This window comes from Psammomys obesus, unplaced genomic scaffold, assembly GCF_907164565.1.
Source record: "Psammomys obesus unplaced genomic scaffold, mPsaObe1.curated_primary_1811, whole genome shotgun sequence".
NCBI lineage: Eukaryota > Metazoa > Chordata > Mammalia > Rodentia > Muridae > Psammomys > Psammomys obesus.
Window position 1 is genome coordinate 1,368,653 of NW_026586383.1, and position 18,794 is coordinate 1,387,446.

General features: G+C 42.1%; 1 protein-coding gene across 3 annotated transcripts in view; it reads left to right on the top strand.

The window, feature by feature from the left end:
- Nucleotides 1–18,794, top strand: part of Lrrfip2 (LRR binding FLII interacting protein 2) — a 98,222-nt gene that overhangs the window by 72,126 nt on the left and 7,302 nt on the right. For 2 of the 3 annotated variants that reach the window (XM_055601844.1, XM_055601845.1), the window contains 4 exons: nucleotides 3,493–3,663; nucleotides 7,751–7,843; nucleotides 15,378–15,510; nucleotides 16,821–16,870. In XM_055601844.1, coding sequence (XP_055457819.1) covers nucleotides 3,493–3,663; nucleotides 7,751–7,843; nucleotides 15,378–15,510; nucleotides 16,821–16,870 — 447 coding nt within the window. Of the gene's footprint in view, nucleotides 1–3,492; nucleotides 3,664–7,750; nucleotides 7,844–15,041; nucleotides 15,144–15,377; nucleotides 15,511–16,820; nucleotides 16,871–18,794 lie in introns of all 3 variants that reach the window. The other variant, XM_055601846.1, reaches the window with a different exon arrangement.

Here is an 18,794-nt window from a genome sequence, read left to right on the forward strand (position 1 = left end):
GTGTTATAATGTTTTCCCCATGTCATAGAATATACTGATCGTATGCACTGTTGATCGGAAAATATAGTAAAATAGTATTGAAAAGCATAAATGAAACAAAGGCTCTTTAGTGATTCTATAAAGGACTAAACCCATTAAAACTATTAAACATAATATCTTACTGAATTTTATCACAGAACATAATTTACCTATTTTATTCTAGTGAGTATAAGCTTTTCATGACATTGAAAAAGTTACAAGCTGTGGAACAAAATTTATGTCTATAGCTTGTGTTAAAATGTCAAAATAGGCAAGGGGATGTATGTGCACGGCAGCGAGAGGAGGCAGCGGACTCGGGCCCTGCTGCCTCGGAGGGGGGAGGGGCAAGGAACAGTGTTGCTTAGCGTTTTTTTCTCCCCACAAAATGGTGATATGTTTTCTGCTTTTAAAAGCAGTTTTTAATTGGTAGTTAATATCAGAATTGTTGAACATTTTCTCCAAACCTAGTGTTATATGAACTTTCTCTGGGCACACTGAGATCCACTCAGATAGGGCACCAGTAGTAGACCAGAGTAAGGATTCCACCCAAGCCTAGCTTGGTGAACTAGTGAGCTTCTGGGGCTTCTTTGCAGGGCCATGGGTAACCCCCAGACAGTTATATCACTGGAAAGTCAGCCCAGCAGGGATTTAGGCTTCCCTATAGCTGCATGGATGCCCCCTCCAGTCCAGTTTCCACAGTCTGGACCACTCTTGCACCTTCCTAGATTATATACATCTGGAACAAAATTCCGTATGGCTGGCAGGAAGGGCAGATGGGAGGCAATGGCTGGGCATTTGAAGCGAGGATCTAATGACCTGTCCACTTTTTCTTATGAGAGAATGCCAATCTTAAAAATAACAAAAATTAGTTGTATGTGTGTCTGTGTACATGTGTGTGCCCATGGAGGCCAGAGGTGACTACTGTGAGCTGCCTTACCTGGTGGGTGCTAGGAACCAAACCCAGGTCCATTGCAAGAGCAGAATTCCCTCCCAACCTACTGGTCTGTCTCTCTAGCCCCAACAGGCCCATTGTGTTGTGGTACATTCCAGCTGCTCTGATTAAAAGATGCTAATAACTTCTGCTGGGGAGGACTGTTGCACAACAGTTGCGACTAAATTACCTCAAATCAGTCAGTCTCTGGAGGGGTCTGGCCTGTAAGACCAGGAGGATTCTAGGTAGTGCCTGTCCCATGGTGTTTCCTACTCAGAGGACTGTCTGCAGTAAGGCAATGTGAAGAGCTTGAAAATACTCAATAAATGCTGTTACTCTTAAGTATTAGTTATGACATTATCAGGAACTTACATGAGTCTGTAAAGAAACCTTAAAACCTAAATGCATTTGCCGCTGACACTGGTGTTTCATATCTGAGTATTTAACTGCAGAGAAGCCTGCTGGACAGTTGGTTGGGCCTTGTATTTGGCTTTTACTATTTGTCCTGTTCCAGCCATGTTATCATTGATCATTTGATTTTTTTTCTCCACAAATTATAAATTACTGTGCATCAAATCCTTTAGGCTTGGTATGTGTATTAGGTAGGGTTCTCTAGAAAAATATAACTGATAGAATGAATATATTTATTGCACTATGTGTTTTGTGCATGTGTCTAGTTTTTGTGCTTCCTTAGATTCTCTTACTCATGGAGTCAAATCCTAAAATAAGGATTTTTTTCCCCCCTACTTTTAGCCTCTGGGATGAAATTTGGTATTACATGAATAGATAGCATTGGATTTGGACCTTTCTGTAGCTAACGTTTTAAAATATGCTTTTAATTAAATATTTTCAATACTATTTTAAATCATACCTGTATTCAAGTCTGGTTTGTGAAGCATGGAATTAATGGGTCTTACGGTTAGGGTGTTGGGCATCTGAGCCACTGCCAGCCTGTGTCCAGAGCAGCCATGTACTCTTGCACCAGCAGTGTAAGGGACCCAGGGTCCCTGTACCCTCCCCAACCCTTCTCTATTTTAGGGGAAAGGAGCTTGCCAGTGGTTGAGGTGGAGTCTCTTCTACTCAGCCCTGTGCCTAAAGATTGGATTATGGGTTCTGGCCATCTTAGTAGATGAGACACGGGATCATATTTGTAGTTTTGCTGCGCATTCCCCAGTGAGTCACGACGCTGAGCCTGCATTCATGTACTCACGGACACCTGTCTGTACACTGTCTTTGGGGATCTGCCTACTCACGTCATCATTACCCCGACTTTTGGACCTCTTTTTGTTGAGTCTGTGATGTTCTGGATGGAAGTCAACTGTCAGAACACTTAGAAGTGCTTCCTCCCATGCTGTGGGTTGCCATTTGCTGAGTAAAGTTTTGCATTTTAGTAAGGTCTCCTTTTTCTCTTTGGCTGATGGCGCTTTTGATGTAATTTTTATTCAAGAAACCGTTAAGCATCCAGAGTCATAAGGACTTACTTCTGTATTTCCTTTAGAGTTTTATGGGTTTAGCTTTGCACTTAGATCGTTGGTTCATTTTGAGCTGTTTTTGTGAGTGGTGTTAGTTAGGCATTTGTTTTCATTCAAAACAATGCCGCTGTCCCAGCAGCATTCATTCTTTTTCTTTGGATTATGTGGACACCTTTGTTGAAAGACTGGTTATAAATGTAAGGGTTCTGGAGTCCTAGGCCTGTTTTAGTGATTTTGGTTTGTTAAACATTTGTACTTTTTTGTTTTTTAAGTCTCCAAAAGTGGTTACTTTTCAAAATGAGTTTTTCTTTTTGTCTTTTAATAAATCAATAGGCAATTACAATTACCAAGTTATTTATTGTTTTAAAAAATGTATACACTATCCTAGGAAAAAGCTTTTGAATTGTATAAAAATTCAGGCACCACACAATAGCTCTTAAGTGAGTTTTGTATTGTTTATTTAACAGTGACTCAAAGATGGATAATTGCTAGGAGAAAAATGTTCGTTCCATTTACCTTAGCTTTATGCACATTGAGGAAATACTGCAAACAGAAACCCCGAAGTGACAATTAAGAGAAGTGTGTAGCTGCTCTGAGAGAGGCTGTGTCTGAACATTAGACATATGCTTGTTAAAACTACAAGAGAAACTTTTGGAAATATTAAATATTCTACATTTTCTGCTTCTTAAAAACACGTTTTCTACATAACTTCTCATTGCTGCTTGGTGTTGCGTTAGTGGCATGCAAAGAGGGCACTTCTCAGAAAGGCGATAGTGCCTTCTCGCCTCGCTGTTACACGTGCACGCTAATACACAAGGGGTTGTAGCCTGCTTGCATTGTGTGGAAATGCTTCTTTCTGCGCGCCGGGCCGTGCTGCTGTGGTGTGGAAATGCTTCTTTCTGTGCGCCGGGCCGTGCTGCTGTGGTGTGGAAATGCTTCTTTCTGCGCGCCGGGCCATGCTGCTGTGGTGTGGAAATGCTTCTTTCTGTGCGCCAGGCCGTGCTGCTGTTGTGTCGTCACTTGTGCGGCCACCATGTTGTAGATACCAAGCTGATGGTTTCTGTCATTTAGGATTCTTTGTCTGAAGTACAAGAGAAATACAAGAAAGCCATGGTGTCCAACGCACAGCTAGACAACGAGAAGAACAATCTGATCTACCAGGTGGACACCCTCAAGGACGTCATTGAAGAGCAGGAGGAACAGATGGCAGAGTTTTACAGAGAAAATGAAGAGAAATCAAAGGTAGCCACCCATCATGTATACCCTCTGTTGGGTCAGAAAATCAAAGCCTGCCACTTAAAGATTAGGTTGGTGGGGGACTGCAGTCAGAGCTGAGTGGTCTGACAGCCAGTCAGTGCCCTGTTAATTGTTAAAAAATGTTTCTTATGAAGAAAAAGTTCTATGCTTTTTTAGGTTTTTAAAAGCTGGATTACAACTCAAGTATTTATTCTTTTAACTGTGACAATCATGTTGAGTTGCTTCTTTGTTTCCATTGTAAATAGAAGGACACAGAACTCATAGACTCTCAGTGAGATGGGTAATTTTTTCTGTGAGCTTCGTACTTCAAGAGGCTCCACTTTGCAAATAACCAGTTAATTAGAAGCATCAGTTCAAAGACCTGAGTCAGAAATTGACAGTTGTTTTAAGTTACATACAATTGGAGAATAAAAGTCACCACCGTTCAAGTGCCATATTTGCCCCAGGCAGCTACAACAAAGAAATTGGGTTGTATTAAAAATGTATTAGACCTTGACATTTTAAAGTTTTGGTGTCTTAGTAGAGAATAAATGGATATTGTTGCTAGAAATTAGTTACTGCAATGTTGCCAATATAGAAAAAAAAAAAAAACAGTTTAGGAAATATGTGTTGATGAATTGTTGGAAGCAGCATCTGAATGGTACATAATAAAGGGAGCAACAACGTGTGTGGTATTTGCTAAACTTCATGGTTATGATTAATACTTACTTTAATAAGGAACTAGCTATCTGACACTCATAAACATGTTATTAAGGGGGATGGAGTGATAACTCGGAGGCTGAGCACCCTTGTATTCTTCAGGGGCACTCAGGGATAGCTACCAGCACCCACATCAGGTGGCTCATACCTGCTTGTAACTCTAGCTTCAGGGTATCTGGCACACACTTCTGGCCTCTGCAGGCACTGGCATATAAGTTTGTGATTCAGTGGAGTTTACTGCATTCACATGAACTTGCATTGGTCACACTCACAGAGTGTTTTCATTCTCTCAGACCACAAGTACGTACTGTTCTTCTCTGTGTCTCTATAGACTTCCCCACTCTACACTTAGATATCAACAGTGTCGTAAAAGAAACTCATGATTATCATCTTACATCTAGTGTACTAATTGTGAATCATCCATATTGTAGCATACATATAAATAAGTGCTTATTTCTTTTTAATGTTAATATTCTATCGTTAGGGTAGTTCTCTCTTTCTCTCTCTTTGTGTGTGTGTACGTCCAGCAGCATTATTTTGATATTTAGGTTGTTTTCCCCTTTGTGTAAATACTCAGGAGTGGGATTGCCAGGTCCACTGGCAACTGCATGAATCACGTGAGGAGTAGCGGACTTTCCAAGGCAGTGCCAGCATTTTGGCCCATTTCACTGACCGTTATTTGCCCATGTTCTTTGCCCTCTCCATTATTTACCAGGGTTTGGCCTTTTGGGTCTAGCTGTTTAGTGGATGTAGCTTTGACTTGTATTTGTCTTATAAAGCTACTGGTTTCAAGTATTTTTTTCATGGGTGTATGATTTATCTTTTGAAATCGCTCATATTTCAATTTTTTCTTATAACTGTTATAAGACTGTATTTTAGATACAGGTCACTTACCAGAAACATGATTTACAGCAGCCTCTGACATTTGTATGTTACTTTTTAACCTCCTTTTGCTTTATTTATTTGCTTATGGCCATCCCTTTTAAAAAGTCATGTCCGTTAGAGAGGATCTTCATTTTTTATTACCTAGACGAGACAATTTGCATAGTTTTGAAAGTCCTTTGCTTTTATAGTTTCAAAATAAGGAGTTGTCACTCTCACCTGGACCAGCCGCCCTTACTAAAAGTGTCTGTGGAGTTGAGTACAGTGTTGTGCATTGCGGCCTTTGTTCTTTGGATGCTCAGCTTTGCCTACTTCGGGCTGTGGTGAGCCCCATTTGGGCTTATTCTCAAGTACTTTATAAGTCTCACTTAGCCTCCATGCTTCCTGACAGAAGAGCGTGCTCCAGCCTTGTCTTAGGGTCCATCCTTTGTCCAAGGACAGCCCTCCACCTCATCCATAGGCCTGAGCCTGCTCTTGCTGCTCAGTCAGTCACTTCATAGGCCCCTTCAGTTGAAATATGTATGTGGGGCTTGTTTGTTTATTTGTATGACAAAATACATTATGCTGTGTTGGCTCAAGTTTATGTTGATGACTCAGGGGATTGTACTCAGTCCCTTCTGTACTCCATCTCCCCTGTCCCACACTGCAACTCCTGATTCTTACTGCTGTGTTCCACATCACTCAGAAAAGCATAACCATTCTAACACTGGTGTGGTTACTGGAAGTATACTTACTATTTGCTTTGGCCTTTACATTGGGACAGTGGGCTGTGAATTACAAGAATACTGTGTTTTAAAAGTTACTTGAAATAGTTTTAAATTTTTTTTGGTTTTATTTTTTATTTTGGTAATAAACACACCACAATAAATTTACCATTTTAAAGGGTGTAGTTCAGAAGGATGTTATATATTTTTATACTGTTGTGTGTGAAATCTGTACATTTTATCTTGCAAAAGTAAACCATAAACAAGTTAAATAAATAGGACTATTTGACCCTTTCCTTAGCCCTTGTCAGCCACCATCCATATAAGTCAGTACATGTACCCGACTTACAATACTCAGCACGGAATCACCAGGCTCATGATAAAAGCTCCTTCTTTCAAAAGGCTAACTGCCGTTCCCCTGTCAGTGCCACATTTTACCCTTCATTTTTTATCTGACAGGACTTGGGTTGTTTCCACCAGGAGCTGTACTTTAAACTGAACTCTGACTTATGTAAAAACAGTAGATCTGAATTAAACAAAGGAAACAAATTCAAAGTTTATTTGTCTTTTCATCCTCATTTTCCTCTTTGGGAGAATTCTTTTTATTTTATTTCTAAGTTTTAAGAATTCATTATTTTGTTTTGTGCATGTCTGCGCTACATGCATGCCTGGTGCTGTGTAGGTCAGAAGAAGGAATGGGATCCTCTGGAACTAGAGTTAGAGATGGCTGTGAGCCAGCATGTGACTGCTGGGAACCAAACTCGGGTCCTCTGTAAGAGCAACAAGTGCTCTTACCCGCTGAGTCACCTCTCCTGCCCTGAGGAATTCTTAAGTTCAGTGATTTGTCTTTCCTTTCTATAAGCTAAGAAGATATGTTAGCCAGCTTTGATTAACAAGAGACACATGAGATTTGAAATATATGGAAGCGCATGCATTTGTGGTCCTCCTTTCTTAGCAAACACCAGCAGTCTGTAAATGCTGCTCTGCTTGTAGCACACAAACCTTCACTTCTTGCCCCGCTGTGGTTACTCCATTGTATGGATACTCTACCCCACTAACTCCCAAATCATGGACATCTGAGTTGTGTGCAGCGTTTGCTGTTCAGAAGTCATCCTGCAAAACAGTGATGTGCTTGGGTCATTCTGTGGTTTTACCAGTGTATCTGTGATAGAGAGCCATGGCTGTGGGTACCATGGAGCCTTTCTATGTAAGCCATGTGTGGTGACACATAGAGCTACTGTGTGTTTCCCTTCCTGTGAGCGTGTTGTATATCGGAGCTTTCCCTTCTGGTTTCCTGGGCTTTATTTAGCCTGGTTCTCATTTTGCCAGTGGGTTTTTTGTTGTTGTTAATCTATCTTTATTTTAGGAGTTTTCCAAATGGAAAAAAAACAGTAGTAAATCTTTTGTTTCTGGATGTAAATGATAATTTCTTGTGTAGCCTGTTATTCATATCTTTGTGGGTAGCTTTTGATAGTCTAAAAAATAGTTTCTTGCCCCACTTTTCCTTTATTGTTTTTTGGGTATTGGAATCATTTAAAATAAAGTTTCCTCTACTCTACAGTTACTAATTTTTAAAAAGTACCTTTTGCTGTCCCTTTTGATGCTTTTCTTGCCTTCATTATACAAGGTGAAGATTTAAAATCTGACCCTTTCACCAAATGCAATCTAGGCATCAGCCATGTAGGCATGATTCTGGAAGTCATACTGGACCTCCATGTTAAGTTACATGTGTTCAGCTTTGGATCTATTCCATGCCCTCTGTAACAATAGCATTTGCTTAATCACAGGAGTTGGAAAGGCAGAAGCATATGTGCAGTGTGCTGCAGCACAAGATGGATGAACTCAAAGAAGGCCTTCGGCAGAGAGACGAGCTCATTGAGGTAGGTACTTGAATTATGGAAATACTTGATTTTGAAAAATGAGTTGTTTAGGATGGTGGTGTGTTTGTTGGGAGAATATTAAAATCCTATAAACAGAGTTCTCAACTTCCCTTTAACAGTTCCTCATGTTGTGGTGACCCCCAACCATAAAATTATTTTCATTGTTACTTCATAACTGTAATTTTGCTACTGTCATAAATAGTAATGTAAGTCCCTGTGTTTTCTGATGGTCTTAGATGACCCCTATGAAAGGGTTGTTTGGCTCCTAAAGGGGTCATGGCCCACAGGTTGAGAACTACTGCTGTAAATTTTACTTGTGTTAACATTTGGTGCTCAGAAATTTTCTACCATGAAATATAAAGGCAGGCTTAAAAAGTGAACGCTCACAAACTCTGTAAAATTCTCCATTGAATAGTAGGATTTCTGGCTGGTGTCTTTTACTCCTAAACCCTTTCCCTGAAGGTATCAGAGGCAGTTGGAAAAAGAAGAATTGTGGAGTAACATTTGCATCCTAGGGCATGCCATGCTAGGACATGATTCTTGAGGAGTAAGAATTTTGATCTTCACTCAAGTTGATACATTTGAGGCAGCTGAAAAAGAGAGGAAGATCTCCAGATCTTGACCTTCAACTACACGGCGCTAGCTCTCTGCTGTGAAGGAGCTCTGTGCCACACTAAGGCAGTGTCAGAGGGCAGAGGGGGACGACCCACTGCAGTGCTGAAAGCACCTGAGCACTGTTCCTGCTGTGGTCAGCTTCAGTGTTTACAAATTCCACAGGAGAGGATAGCAGGCTGAACTTTCATAGCTTGTTACCATGTGTTCTGGAAAAACAGGCCCAGGGTGCTGGATGTAAGCTTTGAAAGCCTTAGTCTTTTTATGTTTACAGTTACCATCTTTTGGATGTCAGTATCTGTTGATCATGCACAACTGACAACTGACATGCCCACAGACCGACCTGATAATTATTCATCTGAGTCGTTTCCCCAGGAGGTCCCAGGCTGGGTTAGTGCTGACATAGGACAGCGTCATCACACACAATGCCATTAGAGTTCTAGAATTAAGATTTGAGGGGGTTTGAGTCGGGACGTGTTGCTAGTAATTTATCAGTGACACACAGGGAAAACACGGTAAGAAGTCTGATAGGTACTTGCTCTGCTTGCCTTTCTGTTACTCTGATAACACCTGTGGCCAAAAACAACTTAGGGGAGCAAAGGGTTTATTCATCTTATATTTCTAGGTCTCCATCCATCATTTTGGGATGACAGGGTAGGAACCTGAACTCGGGACTCTTTGCTATTCCAGACAGCATGATCTCTAACCATGGAACTAGGAAGTACACCAGAAACCATGGAGGGTGCTGTATGCTACCTGGCCAGCTCACTGGCTGGCTAAAGCCTATACTCCTTAGATAGCCCAGGACTGTCTGCCCAGCCAGTAGGTTGTGCTCTCTTGCATTAATTAGCAATCACGAGAACCTCTGGAAGACACACATACAGAACAACCTGAAAAAAGACAACTAGTTAGTCACCAGAGTCATTTCCCCAGGGAATTCTAGGCTAAGCTAGTACCAACTAGGCAGCCTCACCCACCAGCACTTGTTTGAGAACTGCTAAGTATTAAAATTCCATCTTTCTAAAAACGGTGTTTCTTTTCTACTTCATGATGTTCTTGATATTTCACTTTTTGCCAACAGAGCATCAAAGTGATCAAGCTGAGATATATCTCTCCTTTTTTTAGTTCTGCTTTACCAAATAACATTCAAAACTACCGTTTGCTCTCTGTGGGTAAAGCATTACTTGTTTGTAAGCAAACACGAGTTTTCTCTGCAGATATAAGTGATTCCATGTTTGGGTAGAAGAGCAAGTATCACTAGAGTGTGTGTCTGGGAATGCGGTGGGGCCGGCCGCCACCGAGCTGTGGTTGGAACAGTTAGTTATCCTGATGCTCTTTTTGGCCTCTGCCCCACTGTCTTTTCTGGTGCTGGGGATCAGACCCAGGGCTTGTGCACGTGGAGCACACACTTAGCTGCATCTTGCTGTCCTCTCTGGCTCGCTGTTGGGGTCAGGCCAGGGACACTGGATGTGAGCTTTCCCCTTTCTGTTGATCATACACTCCCCTTCCTCCCTTTTAAAATTCACCCACCTCCTTTTTGTTCTGTTTTCCTTCTAACTCCCTTGCTTTTTTTTTTTTTTTTTTCTTTCTGCTTTTATTATTTCCCTCCCCCTCTTCTTCTTCAGGAGAATCAGCGCCTCCAGCAGAAAATAGACACCATGACAAAAGAGGTGTTTGACCTCCAAGAGACCCTGCTCTGGAAAGATAAAACAATTGGGGTATGAGAGGAGGTGGGGCTTTGGAGAAGCTCATGCCTGAGCGATAGACCAAGAGAATGTAATCAGAGGTTGCCAGAAAGCCCTCCTTTTATTTTTATGTATTTAGACAGCATGAATAAACAGAAGACAGAGACTTCTCTAGGAAACCATGGTAGTGTGCCTAGAGAGGGTTCTTTCCACACTCTGTGCTTGTGAACTCACACATAGAAACCTTTAAAAGAAGAGTGCTTCATTCCCCACAAAATAAGGATTCTTCCTCCGAAGCAACCACAGGCATCTAATTCAAATTCTGTGGGTAGCTGGGAATGCTTACATTATAAAAGCATGGGTTGAAAAAGCAGATGGGGAAAATGTTATCTCATAAATTGTTGGTGAATGAAAGAGGAAGCGATCAGTTTAATTATGGAAATGGGTAGGAATGTAAGATTGCAGAGCTGCAAAACTGACATCATCTCTCATTATAGCCCAGCACTCCCCAGGGGTCCTGGTAAAGAAAACTTCCTCACTGCGTGTTTTTTTTTTTTTTTTTTTTTTTAGCTCTGTGGGTACTCTCCAAGCATGCTGGATGGTAGCAAAAGTAGTCACTTTTCTAGTTTCATGGGGTGGAGAGTTCAAGAGCAGAAGATACTTTTAGATAATTTTCCGAATTAAGTTACCAAGTTTGCCAAATTCCATCAAAACCCAAAAAAATCTTCCGAGGAGACATTGTAACTGTGAATTACAGTTTACACATGTTTTTCCTCGGGAAAGGGGAATGATATGGGGAATGGGTGCACAGAGCAGGCATTTATACAGGAAAAGTTCAAAATGTACACAGTGTCTGGGCTGGCCATATCATGGGTCAGCAGGCCCCAGGGCTTCTCATTTTCATGGCTTTCTTAGGATTTTAAAAATCAGATTACCTTGGACTTCCTGACTAGCTAGAGTAAAACTACACACCCCACAAAATAGCTTACTAAAACACACATGCCTTTGATCCCTTTGATCTCAGTACTCAGGGAAAGAGGCAGGCAGGTAGATCTCATGAGTTTAAGGCCGGCCTGGTCTATGTACAAGTTTTAGGCTGGCAAAGGCTACACAGTATGACCTATCTCAAAAAGAAAAAAAGAAAAGAAAGATATAATGTATTTAAGTTTTAAAATTAAGTTTAAAAAGTAAACTTTTATCGGCTGCCGGGATAGCTCAGTGGTTAAAGTGCGTTGATCTCCAGAACCCACCTAGAGGTGGGGGGAGTGAGGAGACTCCAGAGAGTGCTGTGTGCCATAAAAAAATTTATTTTGAGGAAAGTTAGGGTTTATGTACAAGTGTAAGAAGTGCTACCAAGATATCCCTGCACACCCTTCGCTCCACAGTGTCACATCTTGCAAAGCTGTGTTCAGCATTACTGTCTGTGGTGAAGCTACAGCCACTTCCATTTCTTCTTTTTATAAATACTCCTCCTACCCCTGCCTGCCAGTCCTAAGAGCCACTCTGTAATTTAGCCATTTTAAGAATGTTGTATAAATAGAAACCTATAGTGTATAACACTTTTGAACTTAGATTTTTTTCCATTCAGCATAACTTAAAAAGTTTATCAGCTGAAACAGTAGCTTATTCCTCCCTTAGCTTTCCTATAAATTGTATACATTACAAATAATGGATTTGCCATCTGAACTACTGTACCGTCAAGTGGAGTTAAATTCAGCCACATTCATGTGCACGTTCCCATCCTCTCCAGCTAACAGTCTACCCACCAAGCAGTGCCCCGGCCACTGTTCCCCCCTCTCCGAGGTGACCACTCGAGGTTCCGCCCTGAGGTGGACGCATATGGCACCTGCCCATGTATGGCTCCTTTATTTCAGTAGCGTAGGATCCTAAAGCTTCGTCAGCATTGGAGTATGTGCAAGAATGAATGAACGAATCTCACTCTCTCGTGTGGGGTCTTACTCTGTGGTTCAGGCTGACTTTCCCATTTCTGTCTTAGTGTTACGGTTCCAGGTATTCTTCAACCACAGCAAATATTCTCACTGTTTGAAACTTATTGGCATTACCCTGGACACGTGTATTATATTTATCTGCTAATGATACCTGGACAGCAACTCCATCTCTCACTGCTGTGGACTTGTCTATTTGGTGCTGTGCTTTCATCTCTCACTGCTGTGCCAATGTCTATTTGGTGCTCTGCTTTCAGTTATTTTTGGTATATACCCAAAAGTGGAATTGCTAAATCACTTAGTAACTTTATTTAGTTTTTTTGAGGGCCAGCCATTCTGTATTTGATAGCAATTCTGCCCTTATACATTCCCCTGAGCAATGAGCAAAGGATGGAATTTCTCCATCTCTTCACCAACACTTGTTATTTTTCTATCTGGAGTTGTCATGTCTCTCTCTCTCTCCTTTTTTTTTTTTTTTTTTCTCATTTTTGCAGTACTAGGAATGAAACCCAGGAGCTCACACCTGATATACTACTGAGCTATATCTCTAGACATGACTCTTTTTCTTTTTCTTTCTGAGATAGACTCTGTGTAGACCAGGCTGAATCCACCATACCCAAGCTTCCTTTTTACTTCTGAAGGGCTTCAGTACCCAATGCATCACTCATCGCTGATTCAAGAATAAAATCTAGGAACATATTAAAAAAACAGGTCCCAGGTTAAAACTGAGTTTTCTTTCACTTTCCTTGGTGACTGCTGGCTTCTTGCAGCTCTCCACAGGTACTCATGCAGAATAGAGTAGTGAATATAAAAAGGCCTCTGAGCTCATGGCCAACCCAGCCACAGTTAATTCTCAACTGTAGTTATCTAAGCCTGTTCCACATCTCTGTTTAACTTTTTGTTGCTAAGATTAGATGTTAGGTCTTTGACAGAATTATTTAGATCTCTGCAAAGCTGAACCTTTTACTCTGATTTGCTGGCAGAGGAAATTGCTGCCTGCAGGCACAGGGTGATGGTTACACGGTCAGCAACATAGAAGATTTCAGATCTAGGACAAATACATTTGACTCAATTATAAGGTAGTTCAGTAGTTTTCAAGTTTTGTGGTGAAATGAACAAATATACAGGATCTATTTTATTTTCCTATCTGTAATTATGGGAAGAAGAAAAATTTAAATCTAAAAAGTAAAACAAAACCCAGTACTGTAATTGTGGAAGGAGGCACAAAAGCCATGCACTAGTGTTTGCTGGAATTCTTAACTTGAGAGCGGTCTGTTCCTGAGAGGTCTTTCATATCAGTGAGGTATTGACACAGCATATTGTGAAAGTGACCATCTCCTCAGCTACATGTTGTGATTGTAGCACAAATGCATGCCATGCTTTTCTAACACGTAACCTGTGGTGTGGGTGACTGCTGTGCCCATAACACATCTAACCCACATGGTTCAGGGACAGCCTTGGACAGGATGTGTTCCTGTGCTTGTTGTCAAGTTGTCAACACTAGTAGAAAACATCTAAGGCTTCAGAATCTAGACTCTTGAGTCACCTGACAGGTAACTGGAGATATACCAGATTTGTGAATTTCCGCCGTTCATGGAGAGAAGCCAGGTGTTGACTCTGTTGTGTAAAAGCAAGGATGGGGCTTCCCGCTTCCCCAGCACTGTGGGGGTGATGAACAGGGTGCAGCCTCTGGAGGCTGTGCGATAAAACTGTGTGGCAGGGCTTTAGACCTAAAAGAGACTGCGCTCATCTTCTCCCCTTGGTGCATTAGCTGTGGACAGGGAGCTAAGCAGTGTGTTACAGAGGGAAGGGCGGTGCTTCACAACCAGGTCAGTGTCTGCTGTGACAGTCAGTGCTGCACGGTTGTGCTGCTGCTGCCGTTTGGTCAGAGTGAGGCATGTTGCCACATGTCTTTTGTTCCACTGTAGGTGGACACTGGAGGACCAGAAGTTCAAGGTCAACCTTGACAATATAGCAAATTCAAGGCCAGCCTAAGCAATAGGAGAGCCTCTGTTCAGCAACAAGGACAACCGGGGACACTTTCTAGCCATAAGTAACCAAGCAGTTGAGCACTTTTTGACTTGGTTATGAGAGAAAACATTAAATACAGGAGAAATATGTAGTAGAAGGGTTCTTGTGAAAGCAGTGTGCTGTCAGGTTACTGTGCTCTCTGCTCTTGTCTTAGTACCTAGGTGAGGTTTCAGATTTGCCCACCGGCCTTTCCAAACCCTCTGTGTAAGTCCCCAGTGCAAGCAGTGCTCCAAGACTAGCGCCTCCTGGGTGGGTGCTGCCCTTAGGCCTCTGTTTATCAAATGTGTTGGATATGGTTGTGTCAGGTTCCCATAGCTAGATTTGAAACCCCTAACCTCTTACCCAGCTGGGCTAGTGTTCATTTGTGTCGTGTTTTTGCTTTTCTCATTTTATCAGAGTTTCAGAAAACCAAATGAACCATTCTTGTTTATAACTAAATTAACAGCAGGTTGTGGAGACTGCCTTTGGATGTGTTCCTGGGTCAAGTGGTTTCTGAATACTTTGTTCTAACACTTGGAGGACAAGCAGACAGTTGGTATTTAAAATAACATCCAGACTTGCGTTTCTTCCCAAACCAATTTTATTTTTAAAAATCAGGCATACTCTTAACTACTTTCATTCAACATGAAACGAAATGTGTTGATTTGTTGCTGTTCAGCAAATGGAAATGTACTGAGGAAGTCAGGCAGGAAGTTTATGTGTGTAAAGATGATCTTCATGTGACGAGCATGTCTTGCCAGTTCATGCATGAGCACTCTTCTCTGTTTAAACTCTCCTCCAGCTGTGCAAACAGGCTGCCCCCTTCCTGCCTGGCCACTGCTTCCAACCTTCTGCTTGTAGGCCTTACCTGCTTATTGGATTAGTCACCTTTCTCTTGCTCTTTTTCTATGCTGTTCTTGCCCTTGCTACCCTGCCTAAAACCAGGCCCTAGAGAGACAGAAAGAACACATTTCCTGCCTCAGGCATGAGCGAGATGTGCTCAGAGAGGAGCTGGCTGCCCTGCAGGAGACAGTGAAGACAGCAGAGGTATGTCCGCCTGGGCCTTCATCCCCTCCTCTTGCCTTAAGTCTTCCTGACCATAAACGACAGTCTTGATATGATGGTGGAATGAGCTATTTCCTCCACAGAGGTATATCACATAACTAATTCTAACTAGTTTTTACCCATGCAAACAAACATTGTTGCAGAGATGCCTCAACAGAACTTACAGTTTCTATGTGGGTTATTGTTTGTAATGCTAAGTTTTTTTCTTCTCCACAGAAACATGGCTTAGTTATAATCCCAGACAGCACTCCCAATGGTGATGTCAATCATGAACCTGTGGTTGGAGCCATTACTGCTGTGTCTCAGGAAGCTGCTCAGGTCTTGGAGTCAGCAGGAGAAGGGCCACTAGGTGAGACACTACTTGTTATTTAGTCTTGGTTGCTGTCCGGCTTCTAGCCTGGTGTAGGGGTGGGCTCAGTAGACAGGCTATGTAGCCAAGAAGGAATTTGGACCCATTGTCCTCAGGTACTCTTATCTTGGGAAACCCGCAGTAGAGTCATCCATTGTGTGCAGGAGGAAGCATTGCAGCTTTATACACATCGCTTTTCACCTAAAACTACCTTAGTTTTGTGTGTGGAGTTTTCTTAAGAGAACGTGAGGCACTATAAGAACAGCACAGGTTGAAATATTTTAAATAGTAGGCATACTGTCTCATATAGAATTCTAGAAATATAATTAATTGTTGAGCACTTTGATACAGGATGCGGGTGAGCAGTGAGCAAGAAGATGAGGGTGAGCAAGAGGAGGATGCGGGTGAGCTAGAGGGGAGATCCTGCAGGCATGCTCACCTTTGACAGTTGACATGATGTCATTTACAAAGCCCACCCTTAGAAACCATGCAGTCAAGTTACAAAAATAAAAACAAAACAAAAATCTTTTAAGTAAGTTTACTCTCTTGTGGTTCCCATTCATAGCTGTTCATAGCCTGATAGTGTAGGGAACTGAAGCTTACAGTGGGCAGCTCTGGGGTTCCTCCACCTTTTCAGGGGCTAAAGGGACTGGAACTGACATGGCCGACCTTATTTAGTATGGGCTCATACTAAATTGCCGGCTGTGAGCTGCTTTGTTAGCTGAACTAGCCTTGTCACCTCAGCCCATGGGAACCTGTTTCCACCTAGAGAGAAGCTGCCTTGTGCATCTGCCCAGGCTGAATGAGCAGTAAGTTAGCCACTGGCTTAAGCAGAGGCTGAAGCCAGGTATTCAGATCCACCGTGCTCTCTGTTTGACCATGAGGCTTGGAGCACCTCACTCACCCCTCACACTTTAGCCATCTCAGCCCCACCTTGGCTATCGCAGGCACACTGCTAGGCCTCACCCTCCTGGGTCCCACTCTTGCTCCATATTCCCTCCATGGGTGGGAGCTTCTGAAGACAGCTAGGAAGAACTTGTACATTTTTGCAACAACAATAGCAAAATGGTTTCCTCTGGACTGCAGTTTGTCTCTAGGCAGAAAGTCACTGCTCTGGGAGCAGGTATTTTATTTGATGTCATAACTGTCACTAGCTGGGAATATGTCTGGGAGAATAAAGTATTCTTTCTATTGCAATTCAAGCCTTTGACATCTTTTCATGTTCATGGTGTAAGTAATGCAGTTATTTAGATGTTGGCTATTTGTGAGCACCTTACAAGTTCAGTTTACAACTCTCCCACTTGTTCCAGATGTGAGGCTACGGAAACTTGCTGGAGAAAAGGAAGAGCTCCTGTCACAGGTGAGACATCTGCTCATCTGAAACTATTAGTTTATCTAAGATAGGCAATAAAACACCAATAAATTAAAATGCTCGTTAGAAATAGCTGAGCAAAGTGGTGCGCATCTTTAGTCCTAGCCCTCAGGAGGTAGAGACAAGCTCTCTGTGAGCTTGAGGCTAGCCTGGTCTACATAGTGAGACCTTATCTCGAAAACAATGAAAAAAATTAGAAATGTTTTTCTATCATTAGTATTCAAGTGACATTTAAAGGAAGAAAATCTAATTCAGATTTTGTCTGAAAAATAGTGTATAGGATGCACACAAAGCTTGCTGTCGGCCCTTCCACACTCAGCTTGCCCTTCCACACTCAGCTGACCATCTCCGTCCTCCTTAGTACGAGGCTGACCTTTAGTGCAAGGCACTGACTGGATGATGCTGTTCCCTAAAGGCACCATCTGTTGACATTCCTCTGTGGAAGACAGGCCTCTGCCACACATGTGCACATTTCCTGTTCCTGTAGCCAGCCTGTTTTCATCCACAGGACTCTGAATGTTGGTTCCACAGAGAGCCAGCCTATATTCAAGCTGGCTTTTCTTTTTGTTCCCTGTGCCTGGTTTTCTTGTGTTTATCACAAAGTTAGCCACTGTTTGGGGCAGTAGTTTAACCCTATTCAAGGTTTTCTGATACACACCAGGTTTCTCTGGGTTCCATCTTCAGTCTCTGACTCAACCCATTCTGGACTAGTGGCTTTTTCACTCTGTGTTGGTGTGACCACCCTTCAGGCCTGGGGACTTTCTCTGCCTGAGGAGGTTTGGGTTGGGTTCCATTTTCTCAGTCTTTCTGCCTTCCTCTTTCATTCTCTTATTTTGGTATGTATTTTAGTAGCTTCCCTAGGAAAGACCATGTGTGCTGTTAATTTCCCATGACCTTGAAGATGTCATGTTCCTTGAGGTTAATAAAAGCCTATTTCTTCATTTCCTGTCTTTGAAGGTTGTTGCTCAGAAATGAGAAGGCCTAGGCTTGTGAGATGATGGTTCAGGCACATGTTGTGTAAGTCAGACAGACACCTGAGTTCAGTCCCTAAACTTACATAAGGTAGAAAGGGAGAACTCCATAGATGTGTGTGTGTGTGTATGCGCGCACGTGTGTGCGTGTATGAACACACAATAAATAATAGAACAATTCTGAGGATATTTTGAGATTTGATCTCTCATGGGTGATGTTTTCCTTTCTCCTTCTGTCTTATTCTCTTTCTCTCTAGTATCTTGAAACCTCACAGTGATATGTTCAGAAGTTTTTAAGCATGGTAGTAGCCCTTGTTGATTCTAAACTTCTAATTCTTGAGTTTGGAAAAACTTGAGTGATTTTACTTACTCTTTTCCTGGCTCTTTTTCAGTCAGTTAGCAAATGGTGAGTGTTACTCCATTGTTTAAAACATTGTTCATGACATGTAGGAAATTTAGATGAACAATTAGATTGTGGATTTATTTGGAAAGTCCATCCCCTGGTAGGCTAGAAAGAGGCCGAGCAGTTCAGTTGCAAAAAGCTGTTATTATATGTGAAAAGTTTCGGTAAGTACTTTATTATGTTTCTCTAGCTGCATTCAGCTGTATGATATAGGCACATAATCATGAGAGAGTTAGACTTGACCAGGGCAAGACTTCGTGATGATCACACTGGCCTGAGAAGTTAAGCTGGATGGCCAGTGTTGGGAGACCCTCTGAGCAGAGATCAGGTGTAGTGAAGTGAATGTGGCTGAGGGATGTTAGGGTCCAGGGAGAGTGAACTGGGAAATGAGCATTCATGGTTAGAGTGTGTGGGACTAAGTAATCTAGGGATGAAGTCTGTTATATGGCCAAGGGCAAGAAGAGGTAAATGACAGACCCTTGAACGGGAGGTGGTCCGGAAACTGAAGTGCATTATGGGAGCATGCCACTACTCTAGG